Source organism: Mercurialis annua, linkage group LG7, assembly GCF_937616625.2.
Source record: "Mercurialis annua linkage group LG7, ddMerAnnu1.2, whole genome shotgun sequence".
In the NCBI taxonomy this organism is placed as follows: Eukaryota; Viridiplantae; Streptophyta; class Magnoliopsida; order Malpighiales; family Euphorbiaceae; genus Mercurialis; species Mercurialis annua.
The window spans coordinates 44,311,284-44,335,938 of NC_065576.1; the positions used below are offsets into that span (position 1 = coordinate 44,311,284).

General features: G+C 36.4%; 2 protein-coding genes across 2 annotated transcripts; both read left to right on the forward strand.

Annotated features, from left to right (window-relative positions):
* The first annotated feature begins 10,580 nt into the window (after positions 1-10,580).
* Positions 10,581-14,798, forward strand: LOC126657234 (uncharacterized). Its single transcript, XM_056103809.1, has 7 exons — positions 10,581-10,663; positions 11,188-12,427; positions 12,509-12,795; positions 12,940-13,336; positions 13,496-13,864; positions 13,941-14,040; positions 14,115-14,798. The coding sequence occupies exons 1-7, from the start codon at positions 10,591-10,593 to the stop codon at positions 14,796-14,798; spliced, it is 3,150 nt and encodes a 1,049-aa protein (XP_055959784.1). The 5' UTR covers positions 10,581-10,590.
* A 340-nt stretch (positions 14,799-15,138) lies between these two features.
* On the forward strand, positions 15,139-16,819 carry LOC126655507 (uncharacterized). The gene is made up of 5 exons (XM_050349724.1): positions 15,139-15,184; positions 15,270-15,402; positions 15,487-15,786; positions 15,871-15,975; positions 16,290-16,819. The coding sequence occupies exons 1-5, from the start codon at positions 15,162-15,164 to the stop codon at positions 16,701-16,703; spliced, it is 975 nt and encodes a 324-aa protein (XP_050205681.1). The 5' UTR covers positions 15,139-15,161; the 3' UTR covers positions 16,704-16,819.
* The last annotated feature ends 7,836 nt before the right edge of the window (positions 16,820-24,655 follow it).

The following is a 24,655-nucleotide window of genomic DNA, read 5'->3' on the forward strand; positions in this document are numbered from 1 at the left end:
TTTAGTTTAATTTTTGAAAATAAAATATTTTTAAAACTGTTCGGAAAATTGTTATTAAAGATACTGACAAAAAAACAAAAATAAATCAAGGTATTGGACAAACAAAATATTTGTAAAAATACTGAAAAAATACACTAAAAAAATATAGGCCTAAATGCATAAAAAATCACCAATTTTCAAGTGTTTTTGCTATTTAACACGAACTTTTAATTTTGGCATAAAAATACACGAACATCATTTTGGGCATAAAATGACACCGTTTCTCCCCTAAAACGGCACCGTTTTTGCCTTAAAACGACATCGTTTTTTGAAAAAAATGCAAGTTTGGTCTTATATGCAAAAATTTGATAGTTCATGTATTTTTACGCCAAAATTAAAAGTTCATGTTAAATATCAAAAACACGCGAAAGTTTGTGATTTTTTGTGCATTTAAACCAAAAATATAACATATAAAAAAAACAATTAAACTGTAATACCCCAAAATATTTTAAGGTAATTAAGTCGTGCCACGTGTCGTGATTTCCGATAAATTAAATTAAGGAGAATTTAATTTAATTATATCGGGAATTTAGAATAAAATTTAAGGAGTTAATTTTAAAAATTTGGATATGGAGACATTTTGGGGCTAAATTGTAAATTTTGAAAAGTTTAGGGGCTAAAGTGCAAATTAGCCAATTAAGCCCCGAAAATAGAAATTTGGAGGATTTCGATGGAAATATGTATTTTTAGTCAGTATTATTTATTCGGATATAAATAATACGTATATGAATTAATAGAAAGATTAATTGATTGGGTTTTGGATTAAATTGAAACTTTTGAAAAGTTTCAAGAACCAAGGCGTACTTTAGCCAGGATATATATATGAATCCTTAAGGATGAAGGATTCAGAACCTTCATCTGATTCATTTTTTTTCGTTCGTCAAATTCGTTCGGTTCGTCGCGCGGTTTTCGTTTCTCGTCCATTTCCGACGTTTAATAGCTCAAAACGATCGTATTTCGACGGGTAATCACGATCCGGCGAGGCAATTTCTGAATCAATTTCTTACGGGAATTGCGGCTATGCAAGCTAATCAGGCTGAGGTGCAGAATATGCATCGTGAACAACTTCAATAGCAACAGCTACGCAATGTTGCTTTCACTGACCGAGATATCGTTTTGGCTTATATGCGCCTCAAGCCAACTAAGTTTGACAGTACAGGCGATGCTCTCGATTTCCTTGAAGAAGTAGAACGTAATGCTCGACGCCTGCAAGCTAATGAGAGACAGACCATCATTATGGTGGAAATGTCATTGAAAGGACCTGCGAAAGATTGGTTTCAGCAGCACATTCAGCCAGCCATGGATACTATGACCTGGGCTGAATTTGCAAACCACTTTAGGGAATACTTTTTACCATATGCGGTGACGGAGAGTTATCGTAGTCAGTGGTTGACCCTGAGTAGAGGCAATCGGTCTGTGCAAGAGTATGTGACAGAGTTTACCAGAGTGAATAGGTTTGCACCAGACCTGACTACAGACCCAGTCAGAGTGAACTCGAGGTCTGTAGAGGGTCTAGGAGCTGAATTTGTGAGTCTGACGTCTGATATCGGAAGAACCCTAGTGCAACTGATTGATAGTGCTAGGCAAATGGAAGTTTCTTTGATTCGTTTTGTAAGGATTCCCGATCCTTCCAATGTTGCACCTGTGAGAGATAATACGTTTCGTAGCATACAGAGTGCACCTACTCAGTCATATGTTGGGAATTATTCTCGATACACACAACGTCAGCGAGAACGCAAAAGACCTCGACGTGGAACACGGGTTAGTACCTCAGGCATCGGATTTAGTGCCAGATCGATGAGTGACATGGGAGGCGGAGTTCCTTTATGTCTGAATTGTAATAGGAGGCACTACGGCGCGTGTTACACTGCTAATGGAGCATGCTTTAACTGTGGTCAACGGGGCCATTTTGCTAGAGACTGTCCGAGGCAGATGCCCCAAGGCTCGATGACTACTGTAGTACAGCCTTCTTATCAGCAACAGAGGACTGCACATCAGGCAGCGTCAGGATATGATCAGACAGGGAGTACCTTCACTGGCCAGAGAGGCCGTGGTTACGCAAATCGAGGAGGCAGAAATGGCGGAGGACGCGGTACTGGCCAGACTTCCCAGGCTGGCGGGAGTCAAGCCAGGGTCTTTGCACTGAATCCTCATGAGGCTCAGGCTTCCAATGCTGTGGTGCAAGGTACCTTTCCTATCGCTTCTCAAGACGCACTAATTTTATTTGATCCGGGCGCTACGCGTTCGTTTGTTTCGCCTAGTTTTGCTAGTAAGTTAGGAGTGCAACCAGCGTATCTTAGGAATCCCTTGTCTGTAGCTACTCCAGTTGGAGAAAGTGTGGAAGTTAGTATCGTTTATCCGTCTTGTCCTGTAAGAGTTCAAGGACGAGATTTGTTAGTTGACTTGATTTTACTCGAGGTATTAGCTTTTGACGTCATTCTGGGAATGGATTGGCTAGCTCAGCACTACGCCAATGTGGATTGCCGGAAGAAGACGGTAACCTTTAACACGCCTGGAATTGAAGTGGTATCAATTCAGGGTGATAAGACGGAATCTCCTACGAGTATTATCTCAGCTGTTAAAGCTTGTCGTATGTTGAAGAAGGGATGTCAAGGATTTTTAGCGATAGTACGAGACGTGGAGAAGAAAAGTGTAAACTTAAGTGATGTGCCAGTTGTATCAGAATATCCAGATGTTTTTCCGGAGGAATTACCTGGATTACCCCCAGATCGCGAGATTGAATTTTGTATCGAATTGGCTCCTGGCACGAAGCCGATATCGATACCGCCTTATCGGATGGCGCCAGCAGAACTCAAAGAACTTAAAGATCAGCTAGAAGAATTATTTGATCGTGGTTTCATTAGACCAAGTGTATCCCCGTGGGGTGCACCAGTGTTGTTCGTGAAAAAGAAAGATGGATCGCTTAGACTATGTATCGATTATCGACAGCTGAACAAGGTGACAATTAAGAATAAGTATCCGTTACCTAGAATCGACGATTTGTTCGACCAATTACAAGGAGCGAAGTATTTCTCCAAAATCGACTTGAGATCAGGGTATCATCAGCTGAAAATTCGTGACGATGATGTACAAAAGACTGCTTTTCGAACTCGATACGGACATTACGAATTTCTCGTTATGTCATTCGGGTTGACGAACGCGCCAGCAGCCTTCATGGACTTGATGAATAGGATATTCAAACCGTACTTGGATCAGTTCGTGATCGTGTTCATCGACGACATTCTGATCTATTCACGTACAGAAGAAGAGCACGCTCAGCATTTACGGATAGTACTACAGAGGCTAAAAGAACATCAGCTTTATGCCAAATTCTCAAAATGTGAATTTTGGCTAAAGGTAGTGGCCTTCTTAGGTCACGTGGTTTCACAAAGCGGCATTAAGGTTGATCCAAAGAAGATTGAAGCTGTGATAGAATGGAAGCGGCCTGAATCAGTTACGGAAGTTAGAAGTTTCCTTGGTTTAGTGGGATATTACAGACGATTCGTGCAAGATTTTTCAAAAATCGCCGTACCTTTGACGAAGTTAACTCAGAAAAACGCGAAGTTCAATTGGACGGATCAGTGTGAACTCAGTTTTCTGAAACTGAAGGAGTGTCTGACGACAGCACCAGTCTTAGCACTACCAGAAGGAACAGAAGGATTCACAGTATACTGTGATGCGTCAAGGATTGGATTAGGATGCGTCCTTATGCAACACGGTAGAGTGATTGCATACGCTCCGCGACAGCTCAAGAAGCACGAAACAAACTACCCGACACATGATCTGGAATTAGCAGCGGTAATATTTGCGTTGAAGATCTGGAGACATTATTTATACGGCGCTACATGTGAGATCTTTACAGATCATAAAAGCTTGAAGTATATTTTCGACCAGCGAGAGTTGAATCTCAGACAAAGGAGATGGATGGAGTTACTAAAAGATTATGACTGCACGATACAATACCATCCAGGCAAGGCCAACGTAGTGGCGGATGCCTTAAGCAGGAAGTCAGCAGGAAGTCTCGCGCACGTTACAACGACATGGCGGAGACCATTAATCAACGAAATTCATATGATGTTTAGCCAAGGAGTTGAGTTCGAGATTTCATCTCTCGGAAACCTAATGGCTCAGCTAACGATACGATCGACGATGATAGATCAGATCAAAGAGTTGCAAGTAGACGACCCTCAATTGAAGCATTTAATTGAGGAAGTTCAACAAGGAAAGAGTCAAGATTTCAGTATCGTCAACGGAATGCTGAAATACGGCAATCGAATGTGCGTTCCAGACGTGGAAGACTTGAGACAGAAGATCATGGAAGAGACACATGGAACGATCTATAGCGTTCATCCTGGTTCCACGAAGATGTACCATGACATCAAATCAACGTATTGGTGGAGCGGAATGAAGAAAGATATCGCAGAATTTGTGGCTAAATGCCCGACTTGTCAAATTGGAGCATCAACGACCTTACAAATTTCTTCAACCGTTACCCATTCCGGAGTGGAAATGGGAGCAAATCACGATGGATTTCGTAATTGGATTGCCCAAGACGCAAAAAGGTTTTGACTCTATTTGGGTAATTGTGGATCGTTTGACGAAGTCAGCGCACTTCATTCCTATAAAGACGACTTATTCTGCAGCAAAGTTGGCGGAGATTTATATCGATAAGATTGTGAGCCTACACGGAGTTCCCGTGTCAATCGTTTCCGACAGAGGTTCCGTATTTACCTCTCATTTCTGGAAGAGCTTACAAGACGCGTTGGGAACGCGATTGAATTTTAACACTGCGTTTCATCCTCAGACGGACGGCCAGTCTGAGCGGACGATTCAAACGTTAGAAGATATGCTTCGACTTTGAATATTAGACTTCGGAGGTAGTTGGGATACGTACCTACCTCTAGTCGAGTTTGCCTACAACAACAGCTATCATTCAAGCATCGAGATGGCTCCTTACGAAGCATTATACGGTCGCAAGTGTCGATCCCCTATCTGTTGGGACGAAGTCGGTGAATGAATGCTCACTGGAGCAAAGATCATCCAGATTACGTCAGAAAAAGTACCATTGATAAAGCAGCGTTTGAATACTGCTTCCAGTCGACAGAAAAGTTACGCGGACCCCAAGAGGAAGGATATCGAATTTCAGGTCGGAGACTACGTGTTTCTCAAAGTATCACCGATGAAGGGAGTAATTTGTTTCAGAAAGAAGGGTAAGTTGGCTCCGAGATATGTCGGACCCTACTAGATCGTACAACGTATAGGCTCAGTCGCCTATAAGCTGGATTTGCCACCAGAGATGTCGCAAGTTCATCCTGTCTTTCATATTTCCATGCTTCGGAAATATGTACCAGACCCTTCTCGAATAATTCAACCGCAAGTGGTGGACGTGAGCGAGGAACTGACTTATGAAGAACGGCTAGTGCAGATTGTCGACACGCAGATACGACAATTACGAACGAAGAGGATTCCAATGGTGAAAGTCCTTTGGAGAAGTCAATCCGTAGAAGAATGCACGTGGGAGACAGAAGAGGATATGAGGCAGCAATATCCTTACCTTTTTACTCAAGGTATGTGGCTAATTTTAAATTTGAGGACGAATTTATTTTAAGGGGGGGTGAATGTAATACCCCAAAATATTTTAAGGTAATTATGTCGTGCCACGTGTCGTGATTTCCGATAAATTAAATTAAGGAGAATTTAATTTAATTATATCGGGAATTTAGAATAAAATTTAAGGAGTTAATTTTGAAAATTTGGATATGGAGACATTTTGGGGCTAAATTGTAAATTTTGAAAAGTTTAGGGGCTAAAGTGCAAATTAGCCAATTAAGCCCTGAAAATAGAAATTTGGAGGATTTCGATGGAAATATGTATTTTTAGTCAGTATTATTTATTCGGATATAAATAATACGTATATGAATTAATAGAAAGATTAATTGATTGGGTTTTGGATTAAATTGAAACTTTTGAAAAGTTTCAAGGACCAAGGCGTACTTTAGCCAGGATATATATATGAATCCTTAAGGATGAAGGATTCAGAACCTTCATCTGATTCATTTTCTTTCGTTCGTCAAATTCGTTCGGTTCGTCGCGCGGTTTTCGTTTCTCGTCCGTTTCCGACGTTTAATAGCTCAAAACGATCGTATTTCGACGGGTAATCACGATCCGGCGAGGCAAGAAGCAGCTGGACCAGTAGTTCGGGAAGCTTGACGTTCTAAAGCCCCGACGTATTTTTGGATAAGCGTTTTCTGTGAGTTTATACGATTTGCTTTTAAAGTATTTATTCAAGCAAATATTTTATATTGCCTTCTGTTTGAATTGCATGATTTATATATTAAATCTCTATATGAATTGCACATATGCTTGATTTGAAACCAGTATTGATCCGATGGAACGTGCTACCTATTGAGCGGCAATAGGACTGTGTGATCACCAGTTTTGATTTGATACAGCTGTGAATACGATTAAGTACATGAATTCTGAAGGCAGATGTATGATTGTGATACGAGAGTGAACTCGGTTACAGTGTAACCTGAGCCCCGTATCTAGTGGGTTAGACCCACCAATGGGATTAAGAGAATTGTCGCGACTGACGTGGTAGAGTGTGAATACTCCCGGGTCGGACTATTGGATAAGTTTTCCTCATAGTGTATACGTTTAACATATTCGAGGATTAGGGTTTCAATCGGATCCTGTACTTGGCTGCATATGATTGATTACGATTTTATGTTTTATTTGAATACTTATTAGTAAATGTATGAACTCACTCAGTATATCCCAATATACTGACCCTCACAGATTTCCTTTCAGGATAAAGACGCTTTGAAGCAACGGACTTCTATCCTACTCCCAGAAGTCTGTATTTTTGAGTATGTAAAGAAATAGTGCTTTACTCTTAGAGCTGCAGTAGATAAGTATTTTGCCAGTCAGCTTATATGTATAGTTTTCTGTATATATAACTTTAACGTTTTAAAGTTTAAAACGTTTACGCTTGCTGCGTTATTCTTATTGTGACTGTCAGAGGATATGTATGCCTGGCATGTATGCTTCTGCATGACACGTGTTTATGTATGTCATGCATGACGTTTATGTTTCGTGAAAAATTACTTTATGTTTTTAGGCTTGCTACGGGTTTCGAAGCAACCACTCCCATTCCCTAGCGCCGGTCTCGGCCCTGAGATTGGGTCGTGACATAAACATTACAAAGTACTAAACTGAGAACACTGAGAAAACACCGAAAAATGAAAAAAAAAACACTAAAAAGTACTCCTCCATCCCAATTTAAAAGTCTCATTTACGTTTACATATAGATTAATAAAACATTTATTATCTTTGATTTTTTTATGTTTTTTCATGTTTTGCCGCGATTAATGATAGTGAAATTCCCATAGAGTTCTTTTAAAATGGAGAAATTTTTAGGTAGACTCAGTCAATCACGTCATCCATGGATTAAACTTATCACATTATGACATGTCATTAAAATAATGGCATTATCGTAATATTACTATTCAAAAGTGTAAAAAGAATTACGATAGTGCCACTATTTTAATAATGTGGCATAAAAAGCTAATCCACGGATTACGTGATAGACTGGGTCTATTTTAGAATCTTTTTTAAAATGACTAAAAGAAGGATAAAATAAGAAATATAATGAAAAAATATTCTACAATGGAAATGAGACTTTGTAAATGGAATATGAGACTTTTTAAAGGAATAGAAGAATTAATAAATTGTAAACACTAAAAAACACTGAAAAATAAAAAAAAAACACTTAAGATAATAAATAATACTTTAAAACACTTGTTCATAAAAAGCTAATAAAATTCAACAATCCACTGATCAACAATAAATATAGCACGTGTTGACCATGTGTTCACTACAATATTAACTATTTATTAACCGCGTTATTAACCGTCGTTGACCGACAGTAACCACAAATAGTTTTTGTCAAATTCTAGCAACTGGTCATGGGAGGAGCCATAACGCCTCCAATCGCGCCTCACCTATAGTAAATGTGAAATTGATGTTTCAGACCTATACACTTCATTCCGGTGTAAAAATACAAAGCGCAACTTTGGAATTTCACCTAATTCGAAGTAGAGATTGACATATGGTACAAATAGGAGTTTTCTACAGCATATTAAAAAATAAAACATTATTAGTTTAGACTACAAACCCTACAATAGTTTAATTTCAATTTTAGGCTAGTTTAGATTAGAATTTCAGCAAGACGATTATAATTGGAGAGAGGAACGAAGATGCCTACATTATTCGAGAGATTGTTTTTATTTGTTATTTTTTTACCATGAACTCTTTTATTATTTGTGATATTGATTTTATGTTTATAAGCAACTAAACCCTTAACAACTTGAAGTATGTTTATTTAATTATGGATTATGGTTTTTTTGTCAGAATTGTATATTGTTTATTTTGCTTAATACTTGGTTTGAATTGATGAGTTAAATCATTGTTATGGGTTTTGAATTTGAATTGACCGAAAAGAGCTAATTTGAAATAACCATTAATAAACAATAACCTGCGATTTAATTTTGCGAGAGTGAATTGTTGATTAGATGTTTTTTAGGTTTGTTTTATCAATTTAGTTAGATAGATTGCTTAGACTTATAATTATGCAAGAGTGAAGTATAGGATTAGTAATTAATTTAATTAGGTTTTTGTCATATTATGACTTGAGAAAGCTTAATTTGGTTTATTCGAATAACCTAAACTTCAATTAGGTAAATTGGCCATAATCCATGAATGGAATAGCATATGAATAGTTATTAATCCCTGGTTAATCTCTCATAAGTATTAATCATTTTTATTTGAGTTAGTTTACTTCAATAGTTTAATTTCCTAATTTGATATGTCAGCTTTTGGAATTTATTGCTAAACAAATTGAGATTTGTAATTTGGTGGATAGAGATTAACTTTTTCAGTTGACATCTGTATACTTGCAGATTTTCACCAATAAAAACGATCCAAACTGGGAAAAGTCGTGACTGTAACCTCTTCGTCGCTAAAAAAACCATCATCCATAGCGTCGAAAATATTTTTTGCCATTTTTTGAAAGAAGGTTTAGGGAAAAAAAGACTAGAAACACTACTAGAAAACATCACATTAGCGACGGATTTTAGTGACGGAACTAAAATCCGTCGCTAATTTAACATTTTTGCGACGGACTTAACGACCGAGTACATATCGGTCGTTAACCCATCAAAATTAATGGCGGGAGTGTTCCCGCCAGGTTAGCGACGGATATTTAGTCTCCAGTCCGTCGCTAAGTTGGCTGTAATTTGGAGGGAAAAGGGAGCGCCAAAATTTGGCTAAATATTAGCGACGGATTCCAATTTTCCGTCATTAATGTATAGTCCAGACTAAAACGTCGCGTTCAGGGCAACGTTTTAGCGACGGATTGGAAATTCCGTCGCTAAATACGTATCCCTGAACGCAGCGTTTCATTTAACAGTGATTTAGCGACGGAAATAAGATCCGTCGCTAAATCAGTGTTAAATGAAAACGCTGCGCCTTCTCTTCCCCCTTTCTTCTTTCCTTCTGTTTTTATTAAACTGCCGCCGTTCAGAAATCCCCTCCCCTGTTGCTGCCCACCACCGCCGTTCAGTTCCCCTCCCCCGTTGCTGCCACCACCGCCGTCCTCTTCTCCTTCCCCTTGCTGCCACCGCGCGCCGTCAGTTTTCTGTTCAGCCTTTGCTGCCACCGCGACGTCCAGTTTCCGGTGTCCCCCCTTCCCCTTGCTGCCACCGCCGCCTCTCCCTTTTCCCCACTGCCACCGGCGTTTCCCTTTTCCAGGTATGTATTTTTTTTATTTATATATAATTTGTTATTTATTATTTATTTTAATTTATAATTTAAATTAATTATTTTATTTACAGCCTCTCCGCTGCCTCCGCTGCCTCCGCCGACATTGCAACTCCGCTGCCACGCCGAACTTCGCTGCATCCGGTAAGTTTCAGTTTTAATTTTTATTATTTTATTTATTAATTAATTAGATTACTTTATTAGTTGTTAATTAGATAATTAGTAATAATTTAGGTTAGAGAATTAAACAATTAGGTTATTTAATGAATAATTAGTTAGTATAAAATATTGTAAATTAAATTTAAGTATTTTAATTATTTGTTAGATAAATTAGTTTACTAATTAGTTTAAATTTAAGTATTTAAGTATTTTAATTATTAGGCTAACTATTAGTTTATTAATTAATTAGGTCAATTAATTGTTTAATTAGAATAATTTGTTAAGTTGGTTAATTTTTTATTTTAGTTAATTTATTTAATTGTCTAATTAGTTGGTTAAAGTATATAATTAGTTAATTAAAATATTTATTAGTGCTAATTTGGTTAATTAATTTTGTTATAATTGAGTTGTATTTTGGTTTGTGAATTGTAATGTGCTTGCAGGACTTCCCTGAAAAATGGGTGATGCTCATTTTTAGGGGAAGTGCTGCCCAATTGTTTTCCTGAAAATGAATGTATTTATTAATTGTATAATAACAAAACAGTGAAACCAATTTCGTGATAGGTTTGATAGATGTCAGTTGGTTGCATCGGTCTGACATTTCTCATCGATTTTTTTTATCTATTGCGGTTCTGCTCTGCAACAAGTATACAAATATTATTTTTATTTTTAATTATTTAATTTTATAAGCTGTTTTACCCTAAAATGACCCCGATTTTATTCCCACCGAATAAAATCGTAAACCTAGCCATAGATTTCCCGTCCTGTGTGTTCAAGCGATTGAACGACACGGGATTGTACAGTTTGTACAGTTCGCAAAACTGGTCCTCCCGTAGCTCGGTCACGAAATTATATATGTCTAGTGGCGGTAGAAAAATATTCGGTTGTTTTCCAGCGTTTGTTCTCCGGGTGGATGTATAGTATATGTTCTGTAATGCTTATTCCTCGCGGAATATATAATTAGCGTTACACCACATATACTAAATATCGCACTAAAGGAGAACGACGCCGGAAGGCTGCCGAATATTTTCTCCGTTGCTAGGCATATATCGTGGCCGAGTTAAGGGGCGCTAGTTTTGCGAATGGGATAGGTCCATACCTTTAATGCAGTCAATTAAATTGACTTTACTATTTCCGAGCGAGAACCCCTCCTAATTATCCGTACTACAGTAATGGATACAGACCGAAGTTGGATGTATAAGCGGCTGCAGGGCGGGTTGCTATACCCAGGTTTTGACGAGCGCGTGCAGGAATTTGTTAATTTTGCTTTACGTCATCCCGCGTGCATGAGTGGGCCCGAGATTAAATGCCCATGTCCTAGGGCAAGATGTAAAAATACGAGTTATCGAGACGTCGAAACAGTGAAGCTGCACATTCTGCAGAAAGGGTTTGTGGCAGATTATAAAGTCTGGGTTTTTCATGGGGAGGGAAATGTTTTAGATCCTCGTCCCGTTGCACAGATGCCGGAGTATGACATTGACATGGAAAATGAGGAGGAAGACGATTTCAGCTCCGTTCAGAGAATGATTATCGATGCTGCTGGTCCAGAAGTAGTGTTCACGGAGGAGGAACCGAATAATGAAGCTAAACATTTTTATAATATGATGCGTGCAGCTGAAGAACCTGTATACCCCGGTAGTAGCAAACACTCTCCTTTGTCTGCGGCTGTTAAAATGTTGGACATCAAATGTCGACATAGTGGGTCAGTGGCTTTAGTAGATGATGTGACCGAATTTATACAAGAGCTGCTTCTAGAGGACAACAAGATGCCGAAGAACTTTGCCGAAATAAAGAAGATGGTTAGAGGTCTTGGGTTGCCGGTTGAAGTTATCGATTGCTGTTTACGCAACTGTATGATTTATTGGGGGTCAGACGCGGATTTAACGCGATGCAAAATTTGCGATCACGAACGGTGGAAACCGGCCCCTAACGGAAATTCTGCGAAAAGACGAGTTAACGTCCCATATAGGAAAATGTTTTATTTTCCTATAACTCCGAGATTGCAGAGGTTGTACGCTTCTAAAGCCACTGCCAAGCATATGACGTGGCACACTGAACACGAAATGGTTGATGGAAAGATGTGTCACCCGTCAGATTCCCCGGCGTGGAAACATTTTAGTGAATTGCATACAGAGTTTGCGGAAGAAATTCGAAATATCAGACTAGGCCTGTGTACTGATGGGTTTCAACCATTTGGGGCCTTCGGGCAGAATTATTCATCATGGCCAGTAATTTTGACACCTTACAATCTCCCTCCAGGAATGTGTATGAAAGATGAGTTCATGTTTTTAACTGTTATTGTCCCTGGGCCTCGAAATCCTAAACATCAAATGGATATTTTCCTGCAGCCGTTGATAGCTGAGCTAAACCAACTTTGGGAATTTGGAGTCCAGACATTCGACGTTCATAGGCGACAAAATTTTCAAATGAAAGCGGCACTGATGTGGACAATTAATGATTTTCCCGCTTATTCAATGTTGGCTGGCTGGAGCACATCTGGGAGACTGGCTTGCCCTCACTGCATGGAAAATACAGATGCTTTCACGCTGAAAGGGAGTAGAAAACAGTCGTGGTTTGACTGCCACAGAAAGTTCTTGCCTCGTGGTCACCCGTACCGTCGTAACACAACTCAATTCCGTAAAGGGAAAACCGTAAACAAAGAATTCGGACACCCGAAAACCGGAGAAGAATTGTTGGCAGAGGTGGACAGTCTGGGGTTTATGAAGGCATATGAATTTGGGGCTGAGAAAAATAATGCTGCGAAGTCGGAAAATTATGGTTGGAATAAAAAAAGTATTTTCTGGGATTTGCCGTATTGGAAAACAAATCTCATTCGTCACAATCTCGATGTCATGCACATTGAGAAAAACGTATTCGACAACATTTTCAATACGGTACTAAATGTTCCCGGGAAAACGAAAGACCATGCAAAATCTAGAGAAGAGTTGAATGACATATGTGATCGGCCTGAGTTAGCTAAAGATCCGGTTACTGGGAGATTTCCTAAGGCGATGTATGCTTTGGACAGGGACGGGAAAAAAGCTTTACTTGAGTGGATTAAGTTAATAAGGTTTCCAGATGGCTACGCGTCCAACTTGTCCAGATGTGTCGATACAATCGGTCTGAAAATGCATGGAATGAAAAGTCACGACTGCCACATTTTTATGCAAAGACTTCTGCCAATCGCTCTCCGTGAGCTATTACCGAAGGAAGTCTGGGAGCCTTTAACAGAGCTGAGTATCTTCTTTCGTGAGTTAACCTCCACGTCTCTAACAGAGATAGATCTAGATCGTATGAGGCTGGAAATCCCAAAGATACTGTGCAAGCTGGAACGTATTTTTCCGCCCAGCTTTTTTGACTCCATGGAACATCTACCCGTACATCTGCCGTACGAAGCTATGATGGCAGGTCCGGTTCAGTATCGCTGGATGTATCCATTTGAAAGGTAAAGTAATTGAATTTTCTCAATTCTGTGTAGTAGTATATATATTGACATGTCATGTTCACTAACTGAGGAATGTGGAATCAGATATTTGAGAAAGCTGGAAAAAAAAGTCAGCAATAAAGGGAGGGTGGAAGGAAGCATCAGTAGCGGATACTTGAATGAAGAAACCGCAAAATTTGCAGCTTATTACTTTTCAGAAGGTGACCCAATGATACCTGAGCGGCCGCAAAGGAATGAAGTTTATGACATTGAAGTCGATGACGATGTGGACAGACTATCTATTTTTAAGCCGCACGGGCAATCAGTGGGTGCTTGCCGCAAGAGATATCTTGAAGATTCTGAGATTGTTGCTGCTCGGACATATGTTCTGTTGAATTGTTCAGAAATTGAAAATTACAGAGAGTAAGCTTTAATACAGTTGTCAATGTCATATCCAATAATTATTCAGCTTGTAATAATTGTTTTCTACTTAACTAAGGGTTTTCGAAGGCGAGTTGCGCAGAGAAAACCCTGAAATCACCATCTCTCAAATTGAAGCGAAGTTCGAGAGTCAATTTGCCTACTGGTTTCAACAATACGTAAGTATTTTACAAAATACTTTTCGATTCTTTCAATAAAAAGTTCTGATTTATAATACACTTTTACGCTACAGGTGCAAGATCCAACTGTTTGTACTAATCCCTTTATTCTTAGTCTCGCTAAAGGACCTCTTAGATCAGTAAGAACATTTAAGGGGTACCGTGTAAACGGATTTAAGTTTCAGACTCAAGCTTATGGGGAGGAACAGCTTACTATGAATAGTGGAGTCTGCGTGAAGGGAACTCAATATGTCGACAGCGAAAATGACTTTTATGGAGTTCTGACAGACATAATTGAGCTGGAGTATCCGGCTCTTCCAATGAAGACGACTGTCTTATTTAAATGCGAGTGGTTCGACCCAGCACGAAATTCTGGCACAATTAGTAACAAAAAATACAACGTGGTGGATATTAATAACAGAAGGAGATACAATAAGTATGAACCATTCATCTTAGCCGAACAGGCCGACCAGGTTCATTACCTGCCATATCCTAGTAAAAGAAGGGATAAATTAAATTGGTGGGCAGTTTGCAGGACAAAGGCAAGATCTGAACTTGACATGCCCGAGGGGATTATCCCGGCTTTTCAAGACGTGATAGAAGAAAATCCTCTCATTGTTGCAACGGACGACAATTCGACATATTTAGCTGATGACAACGGAGAAGCTGAAGAAGATGCGTTGTTCGTGCCTCCTGATGAAACAGAATCTGACTTTATCGCATCCTCATCAGATGAAGATGAAATTGAAGAACTTTAGTAGCTTAGAGTATTTTATGTATTAGCATGTTTCTTAATTATAATTATGTTTTATAATTATTTATTCAAGTGTACTATTTTAAATTGAATTCATATTTCTTAGTTATATGTTTCACGTATGTAGTTTTATAATGTGTTGTTTAGTTTTGGAACAATTAACTTGACAATTAGTGCAGGTATGAGGGGTCGAGGCTCAGGCGGAGGCTCAGGCCGAGGATCAGGCCGAGGATCAGGCCGAGGACGGGGGGACCCTACTGAGCCCGTTGAGGAGCAGCATCGTGAGGAGGCTGGAGGACCTGTTCAGCCTTTGCAGGAGCGTGAGGCAGGCGAGCCCTCGGCCATTTTGGACAACCAGGGTAGGGCGATGGTTCGTCCGGACCCTAGCAGGTATGATTAAAGTTTTTTTAATTTTTTTGATTTTTAGTATGGAATTAATATGTATGTAAAGTAAATTATGCTTATTATATCACAGGACAATGTTGCTGGACTCTGGGCCTGTTTCTCGGGCTATCCGGGATATTTTCAGGCAGTGCTGGTTCGAGACTGGATCAGCATGGCGCTTTCTGACAGCGGACCAGAGGGAGTTCTATTTTCAGGAATTTCAGGTAATTAAATTTAAAATTTAATATATTTAAGTTTTGGTATTTGTGAAAATTCTAACTCAAAGCTCATGTTATTACTGTTTGCAGAAGAAGTTCTGGTGGGATGACTCTGCGTACAGCGAGGAGGTAATCAGACGGGTCTTCATGACCCATGCAGCCACCCGGTACAAAGACAACATCCACAAGATGAGGAAAATGCAAAAGAAGCATACATCTGTGAATCAGGAGATCTGGGAAGCCTGGAATGCATTTTGGGACACAGAGAAGGAGAAAAAGAAGTTAGAGACAGCTCGGGCAAACCGGATGAGTGAGCCTGCGGGCCCCGGTTCTGGTCCTGTCCGCCATACCGGAGGATCTCGCTCTGCTATCAAGCATATGGATGTGATGGTTTGTTTCTAATCAGTAATTAAATTACTTAAATAACGTATTTGTTTTATTTTAATACTTAATAAATCTGTATTTTTCTGATAGGCTAAGGAGCTCGGCCGGAAGCCGAGTGCGACAGAGCTGTACAGTCGCCTTCATAAAACGAAGGCTGAGAAGAAACCAGTCGACAAGAGGGCTCAGGATATGACTGTAAGTCCTTATCACATTAAAATTCTATAAGTTGTGTATATAGGCTTAAGTGTTGAATATATTATATATGAAGTGTTAAACTGTATAGGCTTAACGTTTGTGTAATTAGAACTTAATATATTTGGTTGGTTGGGTTATATATTGTAATTTGCTGTAATTTGCTTGCAGGACTTCCCTGAAAAATGGGTGATGTTCATATTACAGAGGAAATGCTGCCGAAATTTCCTGAATAATTAGAATTATTTATAAAGTGTTATGTTTTTTTATTTGTTATAAAACTAAACTGATATGTTTTGTAATTGTTTTGTACGTAGGACGCCATCGCTGAGAGGCTTGCTGCTGCGACACAGTCGCCGACCGGAGAGGGGAGCACCTCGAGTCCTGTGGATGAGACGCAGATATTTATGGATATCAAGGGCGTCAACAAGAAGCATCGGGTGTACGGCCTGGGTTCGGCTACCAGCAGATATGTAGGCCCGAGTATCAGACCGCAGAGAGGCAGCTCTTCACGGACATCACAGCAGGCGGATGAGGAGGTCGAGCGCCGTGTGCAGGCCGGCATCCAGGAGGGCCTGCGGCAGGTTGAGCAGCGGTTGGCGGCGCAGCAGGCCAGCATGGCACAGATGATACGTGATGAGATTGCACGGATGATGCCGAATCTCCCACCAGAGTATCAGCCACAGTTTCCCCCTCCTCCGCCAGACGGTGGCGATACTACAGATTTGTAGTTTCCTGTTTATTTTATTTTCTAAAATATATTATGTACGATGTTTTTTTTCAGACAACGTTTTATGTATACTTTGATATTTTATTTTATATATATATACTTTTATTCAGTTTCAAATAGGTGTAATCTAAAATAAAATTTAATTACTGTATTTAGCAGGTTTTAAACATCAGTGAAACACAAAAACAACAGAAAACGGCAGAAATTTGCCAAAATAATACAAAATTGGCGACGGAATTGTCAGGTTTAGCGACGGATATTTCCGTCGCTAACCGGTCACAGTGAGACGAACTGTGACCGGTTTAGCGACGGAAATATCCGTCGCTAAACCTGACAATTTAGCGACGGATAATCCGTCGCTAATATATCTATATCCGTCGCCAATTAGTCTCAGAATTCGTCTCCAAATGAGACTAATTGGCGACGGATTGGCAAATTTAGCGACGGAAATTCGCTAACTTTGCCACGGATTGAAAATGTTGGTCGCTACTTGTTTAGCGACCAACATTGTGGCGACGGACTTAATCCGTCGCCATTCCGTCGCTAATCACCATTAGCGACGGAATTCAAGGGTTTAGCGACTGAATAGTCCGTCGCTAAACCACTGTTTTTTAGTAGTGAAAAGGAGAGGGTGAAAGCTTCGGGAAGATCTTAAAAATGAAAGAAAAGAACTAAAAGAGTCTAAGTAGAAAGAAATGACAGGAGAAAGAAAATATCTATTGATAAAGAAAATGAGAGAGAACGAGGTGGAAATACAAGGGACAAAACCACTGAGAATTCTAAGAATTCTGAAGTCCAAAACATCATCATTAATCGCAGCATGTTACGAAAAACAATTAAAAATGAGGCGACGTAGGTTAGTAACCGTAAAAAATAAAGAGGCGGCAATAACATGTACACGACACCCGAGGAGCATTAAGCAAAACAAACTGAAAATAATTGTACAACATTACGAATGAAGTATAAATACCATCACAAGAAAAAGTATAAAGAGTACTAAAAAGAAAGAACATATGGAATAACAAAGAAGAATATAAAAAAAGAAAAAAGATAATTCTTTTCTTTGATCGTCGAGGTAACTTCAGGGTTTGTGCAACGTCTAAACTAGAGTCACCTCCAAGATCAAAAGGATCATTATCAAACAAGGAGTACCAACATGGAGCAAGAACAAACATAAGCTTTTCCGAATTTTGTATCGAGCTATAGTCTAAACACTCCTTGAGGGACTAATGATGGAATACTACAACATCCAACATCATTAGAAAAAGGAAGACAACCCAAAAAAGCCCTATAAAAGATGTAATAGTATCACTTCTCGTTTTTCAGATATGATTCATTTATTACTCGTCTAAAATACCATAATTACCCTTACTGGCTTAGGAACTGGAGCAAACTCGGGCCCCATAGCCCAAGTTCGCCTTTCCTACATCTGTCTTTTGTAGGTCATCCAGATCCTTTCGAGAACACGAAAAGACGGATTTCAATCACCATATTTCCGGATCCATCAATAATAGCGTGTTCTTTTTTCTACAGGTACACCATGTATGAGGTGTCTTAAATAGATTCCAATTGTAAAGCGGCATTTTAAAATTTTTATATTCAGACTAATTTATATTCAAGCCAGATAAATTTTGAGCAAATTATTTTGAGGCCCCTTACATATACCACAGTTTACAGTTTGATACTCCATATTTAAAAACTTTACTTAATGGCCTTTTACTTTCAATTATATAATCAATTTTGTTAATTTGTTGTAACAAATCGTTAAAGGAATTAAAATTGAGGTTCAAATCGTTTGAAATTGAGGTATCAACTCGTTCATGGAATTGAAAGTGAGGTATAAAATTGTTCGGGAATGAATACCAAATCATTAATGGAATTAACAAAAATTGTTAATTGTTAATGGAGTTAAAGATAATGGTCAATAAATGTGATTTCAAATAAAATATATCAAATTGTGAATTATGCGTGAAAGTCTCAGAATAATTTTCACTAAATTTTATACAGGAGATAAAACTTTAATTCATTTTAAATTTTAAAAGGCAGTATATCTATACAATTTAAATCCGTAATTTCATATAAATTAAAAAAAGTTTTATCAACTTGTCTGCTGTCGTGGTGGGATAAGTAATCATTTAAAGATAATTAATGTATTTTTAAAAGGTAATCCAACATTTTGATTAGTGATTACCTTAACTTAAAAGGAATAGAAACAAACAAACTCAGTGCATTGTATCTTCATAAGAATCATTGCTGCCTCCTTTATCCCGAATCCGATAATGCTAACTCACATCGTGTGCAAAAGCTTATCATGCTAAGCTGTCCAATCAAGAATGTTGGTGCCACTTATATAAGCATGACAAAAAAGATTGAAATTTCCTTAATAATTAATGGTAACAATCTTAAGATATCATTAATGTTGCAATCTACTACTAACAGTTTAAATTTGGAAATAAATACTATAGTCTTTATAATTAAAAAAATGGTTAATTATATATAAAATCACGACATTTACACTGATTCACGAAATAAACATTGACTTTTAAAACGTGACAATTGCACAACCTTTTGTTTCTTTTCAAATTCAACATTAACATATTTTTTGGTGAAATTTTGCTAACTTGGACACCTCATATTTCTGCCGCGTGTCATGCCACGTCAGCGAAAACGTCTCTAATGTTGAATTTGAAAAGAAAAGAAAGGTTATGTCTTCGATTGCTACATTTTAAGAGTCATATTTTTCGTGAATCGGTGTAAATGTCGTAATTTTATATGTAACTAACCCTTAAAAGTATAGGACACTTCTTGTAGGGATTGAATTATACGGAATTTATCAAATTTATAATGAATATAAAGATCGAGTTATTTTCTATTAATAGGGAACATAAATTTTATTTTAATATACAAATTATGACTAAATTGAGATAAATATTTTTTTTAAAAAAATGACTACATATTCCGTTAATTTTACAAATCTAAAACAATTGCATTTACGCAACAAATAAAAAAAATGAATAAATAAATTTTTCTTAATTTATTTTTATAAAAATTACACAATAATTTGAAAAATTCATAAACTTTTTTAAAAAAATATCTATCTAGTTCTATAAAAGTTGTAATTGAAATAATTTTATTATTATAAAATTATTTAAATTCTTTCTTCAAATACGAACTAATATATGGTAAAAATATCAAAAATATTAAATTATATCTTATTTTATTAGTTAAACTCTTGATAACTTTTATTTAGTTATTGAATATAATTTCTATAAATTATAAAATTGATAAATCAAATTGTCGAAATAGTTTTTTATAAATACTTTTATCAATTTGATTATAGTTTAAAATAAATAAAAATATTTTTTCGTTTATATAATTCATAATTCATTAAATCTCCAATCTACAACAAATTAAAATCATATTACTCTTTTATTAATTAAAAAACATACATTTCTCTTTTTGGAAAGCAGCCATGCTCCTTACGCTGAACCCTAACTCTAGCCACCAAAATACAGCAAGCCACCACCATGCTCCATGTTCAAGTTAGGTCATATTCCTCGTCCATAAATGTCACCTCAGAATAGCTAGAACTTTTGGTCTTCGGTTTCGCAATGATTCAGTTCGTGACTCCCGTTACTTTGTTCAAGTGGTTTCTAATAATTCTCTTATCTATGATGTTCCTACTTCCAAACAAGATTTCTCTATTAACTCTTTGATTGTTAAGGTGAAAAACATTAAGAGTTTGTTGCACATCAGTTCTTATTTGGAGGACATCGAGTTGGTTTTCGAATCAGAATCCTTTTTTGGGGAGGGTGTTTTATTCTGATAGGTTTTCATAATGAAACTTATCTAAATTGTTTTATAAGCAATATATTTTCAGTATGGTAGAATTTTTCGAATAGATCATCCCTTGGGATGATTCCTTTCTATCCAAAGAGCGTTATGCATGGATTTCACTGTCAAATATCCTTTTATGTGCTTAGGAAGGTGTTCTTACTAATTGGTGACAAACTTGGTCAATCCATTACTGTGCACCCTTCGGTGCTCGCTCCACTACTAGAAATCAGATTCGTTGCTAAAAACGGTTTGCAACGGATTAGCGACAGACGTGGTCCGTCAAAAGATTTATGATCGCAAATCGTGTTTACGACGCTTTTTCTTGTCTTTGGCAATTTAAGCGAGGAATATTCCGTCCCTAATTTTTTAAATCCGTCGCAAACAGTCAACGAACGAGACAAAAATGGAGGCGTTATTTGCGACGAAGTTGGCACGTTTAGCAACGGATATGTCTGTCGCTAAATGTGCCTTTTCTGTCTTAGGGAAGGCACGTTTAGCGACGGACAATATCTGTCGCTAAACGTGCCATTTTTGTCTTAGGAAAGGCACGTTTAGCGACGGATAATCCGTCGCTAAATAGATATAATATGTCGCTATTTAACAGGTTTTTCGGTAGAATTTTGCCGTTTTCCGCTATTTTTTTTGTTTTTTCCTATCGTTTTAAACCTGTCAAATACAGTAATCACAATTAATTGAAACTGAGTATATAAATAAGTAATAAAGTATACATATAGCGTCTAAAAAAGAAAAAAAAACATAATCTGTTCGTAAACTAATCAAACACAACACTACAAAGTTGTACGTGGTGTCGTCATCGTCTGGTAGGGGAGGGGGGAACTGTGGCTTATACTCTGCAGGAAGGTTAGGCATCATCCTTGCGAGCTTCGCATGGATAAGTTGGGCCATCAACTCCTCGTCGGTCGCCTGCTGCTGACGTTGTTGCTCCGCCAGCCGCTCCTCAACCTATCGCAGGCCCTCCTGCATGACGGCCTGCACACGACGCTCGACCTCCTGGATGCCTTCTTTTTCACAAAGTATTTTTGATGTGGAGGGGATGTATTGTTCGTTTTGCTCAAGTTTGGAGATATTTATATCTTTGTTCATTGTGATTTTGCTTGAAAATTTTGGAATACTCTTTTGAATAGTTGTGGTTTGATGTGGATAGATCCAAATTTGATTATTGATTTCATTCTCGTTTGAAAAAGTTTTGGCCGGAGTCGCTACAATGATCTTTTGCTGGCTTTATTTTTGTTGGGAAATTTGAAAAGCGAGGAATAGAAGGATTTTCATAAAGGAAAGCACAAATATTATACTTGGTCAATTCGACCATTACAAAAGCTGTTGGTTTCTACTAGTCCGTTCACAGTCATTTTTCCCATTCGGGCAACGATGTAAACCGTAGTGTAGACTCTTTATTCTTTCATAAGTAGTCTAATTTTGTTGGGTTGTGTCGTTTGAATTTATTTGCTTGCCACGTCTTGTGATTTTTAATAAAATCCTTAATTTATCCAAAAATTTAAAAGACATTTTAGTTTATTTATGTTCAACGCTAATGAGCCTTTACATATCATGATATATTAAACAAATATTTTTTCTGTTCTTTTAGATTTTTATTCTAAATTTTAAATATTCAATTATTGCTTAAATAATTGAAATGTCATATTTTTCATTATTAACTACAGTAGAATGCATTAAAAATAAAAGAAAGGTTGTTAAAACATACAAAATTAATATATATTAAAATATGTAAAAAATTATAAATTAAATGTTTTTATCTAGATAAACTAAGTTTTTTTTACTATTTGTGTTTATCATAAAGTGTCTATTATTTTAAACGGGAGTATAAAATTATTATTATAATTTAAATGTTCAGATGACATAACTATTTAAAAATTAAGAGAATTATTTTAGAATTAAGAAAAAGAAACTCAAATAAATATAATCAACTAGCTAGGTAAAAAGTTTTTTTGTATACATGCCTTAGACCAACTAATAAAGTAAATTTGCCAAATGTTTTTTTTTTGGGAATGTTTATTTTCCATTTATATAGAAATTAGAACACTTTATTTATATTTTTCGCTTAAAAATATTCATTAAAAAAATATTTTACCATTTTTCGTGTTCAAGTGGTTCATTTTTTTTTCGAATCCATACTTAGCAAAAACCTTCACAATTATGTCTATCCATGTTGCCGACCAGATGTATTGGCTTTTTAGAGATCGAGTCCATTGATGTTCTTACCTTTTTAAAATATGCATGCAGCTTCTTATTTGTATTACAAGTAGAAAATCCTTTCAATCAAAAATCAAATAGATATAATGGCTTAATTATTTTTAAATACAAATTTTAGCATTTTTTTAGAAAATTACGTACTTTTAATTTTTACAATATCAAATGTTTAAATTTTTACAATTCAAAATGAATAATTTTCCACTAAAAAGTTACTGATGTGAATATCTAAATAATGTATGTTCTGGTGGTTATATTAATATATTTTTAAATAGAAAACTATTTAATATTTTGAATTACAAAAAGTAATAGTTCATGATATAAATGCTATAATTATTAATATATGTTAAAATTACAAAATATATTAAAATCTGTGATTTTTAAAATATTGAGAATTAAAATTATCTCTAATTCTAATAAACATGGAAGATCATGTTCACTTGATCAACACCATTCATAATAAATAAATGATTAGATCAATTTAATTTAATTTATATTTTTTTATAAATTAAATAAACATGACCTATTATGTTCATAAGTAAAAATTTGAGAGGAGTTTAATTTACCAATTAAACCATATAATTTGTCCTCTATTTTCTTTTTCTTTCATGTAATTAATCAACTTTTAGGGTCTCATGTGGGACACTTGCTTGTCTCTCTTTAGACCTATAAACAACTTTTTGCTTCGCTCCCTTATGCTTTCTACCACTCATAATCGGCGTGGTCCGTGGCGAAGCCACATGGTTAGGAAGGGGTCAATTGACCATCTTTTTAGAAAGAAAATTGAACCAATATATTAAATAATTAGACTAAATAATATAATAAGGGCAGAACATACAAAAAATCCTCGATTTTTTTTTAAAATACAGATTAATCTTTTTATTTTTATTGGGCATAATTAAGTCTTTGTATTTTTAAAATTGAACAATTAAATCTTTATTGTTTTAAAATCAAACAAATAAACTCTTTTAGTTTATTTTTAGGACACTTACCCTCTAAAATTTTCAGTAAATATTTTAAACATTAAAATTATTTTTGAACTTCTTTTCTATATGAATATGAGAGACATCTTAGCTATTAACGAGTGTTTTTAATAATGCTGGACGAAAGGGGTTATTTGTTCTATTTGAAAATAAAAAGGGCTTAATTATACCCCAAAAAAGTAAAAGGGCTGATTTGTACTTTTGTGAAAATTACAAGGGTTTTTTTATACATTTTGCCTATAATAAATTAATTTATGGACCACTTTATTTTTATATGAAAAAAGAGTCATTTATACTCCTAAAATTTATTTGTAGAATTAAATAAGCCCTCATATTCGGAAAGATTTAAATATGCAGCCAACGTCTTAAAAAGTGAATAATCAGGCCCCCATTTTGACTTGTAAATGAGACGTTGAGGCCTGATTGTCGAAATTAGAGAGCCCAATTGTCTATTTTTTAAAACTTTAGGGACATATTTGAACCTTTTAAGACATTAAAAACTTACTTGATCCTGAAGTTAAACTTTAAAAGCATCAATGACCATTTTTTATTTTTATATTTTATATAAAATATCAAACTTTCCCCACTTTCAGATAATTTCTAATTGCGCCCCCGTATGGGGATCGCTAAAATTAGTGGTGATAAAGTCTACATTGTAACATATTTTTTCGGTTTTTATTTATCCAGTTATTCAAATAAATAATTACGTTAGAATAGAAAAACTTGAAAAATAAACCGAAAAGAGAGTAAGTAGTTTAATCTTCAAATAAATAAATAAAAATTATCTAAGCCTAATACAAAAAACAGTTATTTTCTTATATTTATAAAATAAAATAAAACAAATTAAATGATATATTTATAGTTATGATTAAACTTATAGAAAAAATTTAAAATAATAATAATG

Excerpts from the sequence above, each read along its gene's own strand:
- LOC126657234 (XM_056103809.1), top strand. The coding sequence starts at position 10,591 with ATGTCAGTTGGTTGCATCGGTCTGACATTTCTCATCGATTTTTTTTAT. Across the intron at positions 12,796-12,939 it reads TGCGAAGTCGGAAAATTATG|ACCATGCAAAATCTAGAGAA; the intron begins GTTGGAATAAAA and ends GGAAAACGAAAG. Across the intron at positions 14,041-14,114 it reads CCTACTGGTTTCAACAATAC|GTGCAAGATCCAACTGTTTG; the intron begins GTAAGTATTTTA and ends TTTACGCTACAG.
- LOC126655507 (XM_050349724.1), top strand. The coding sequence starts at position 15,162 with ATGGTTCGTCCGGACCCTAGCAG. Across the intron at positions 15,787-15,870 it reads TCAAGCATATGGATGTGATG|GCTAAGGAGCTCGGCCGGAA; the intron begins GTTTGTTTCTAA and ends TTTTTCTGATAG. Across the intron at positions 15,976-16,289 it reads AGAGGGCTCAGGATATGACT|GACGCCATCGCTGAGAGGCT; the intron begins GTAAGTCCTTAT and ends TTTTGTACGTAG.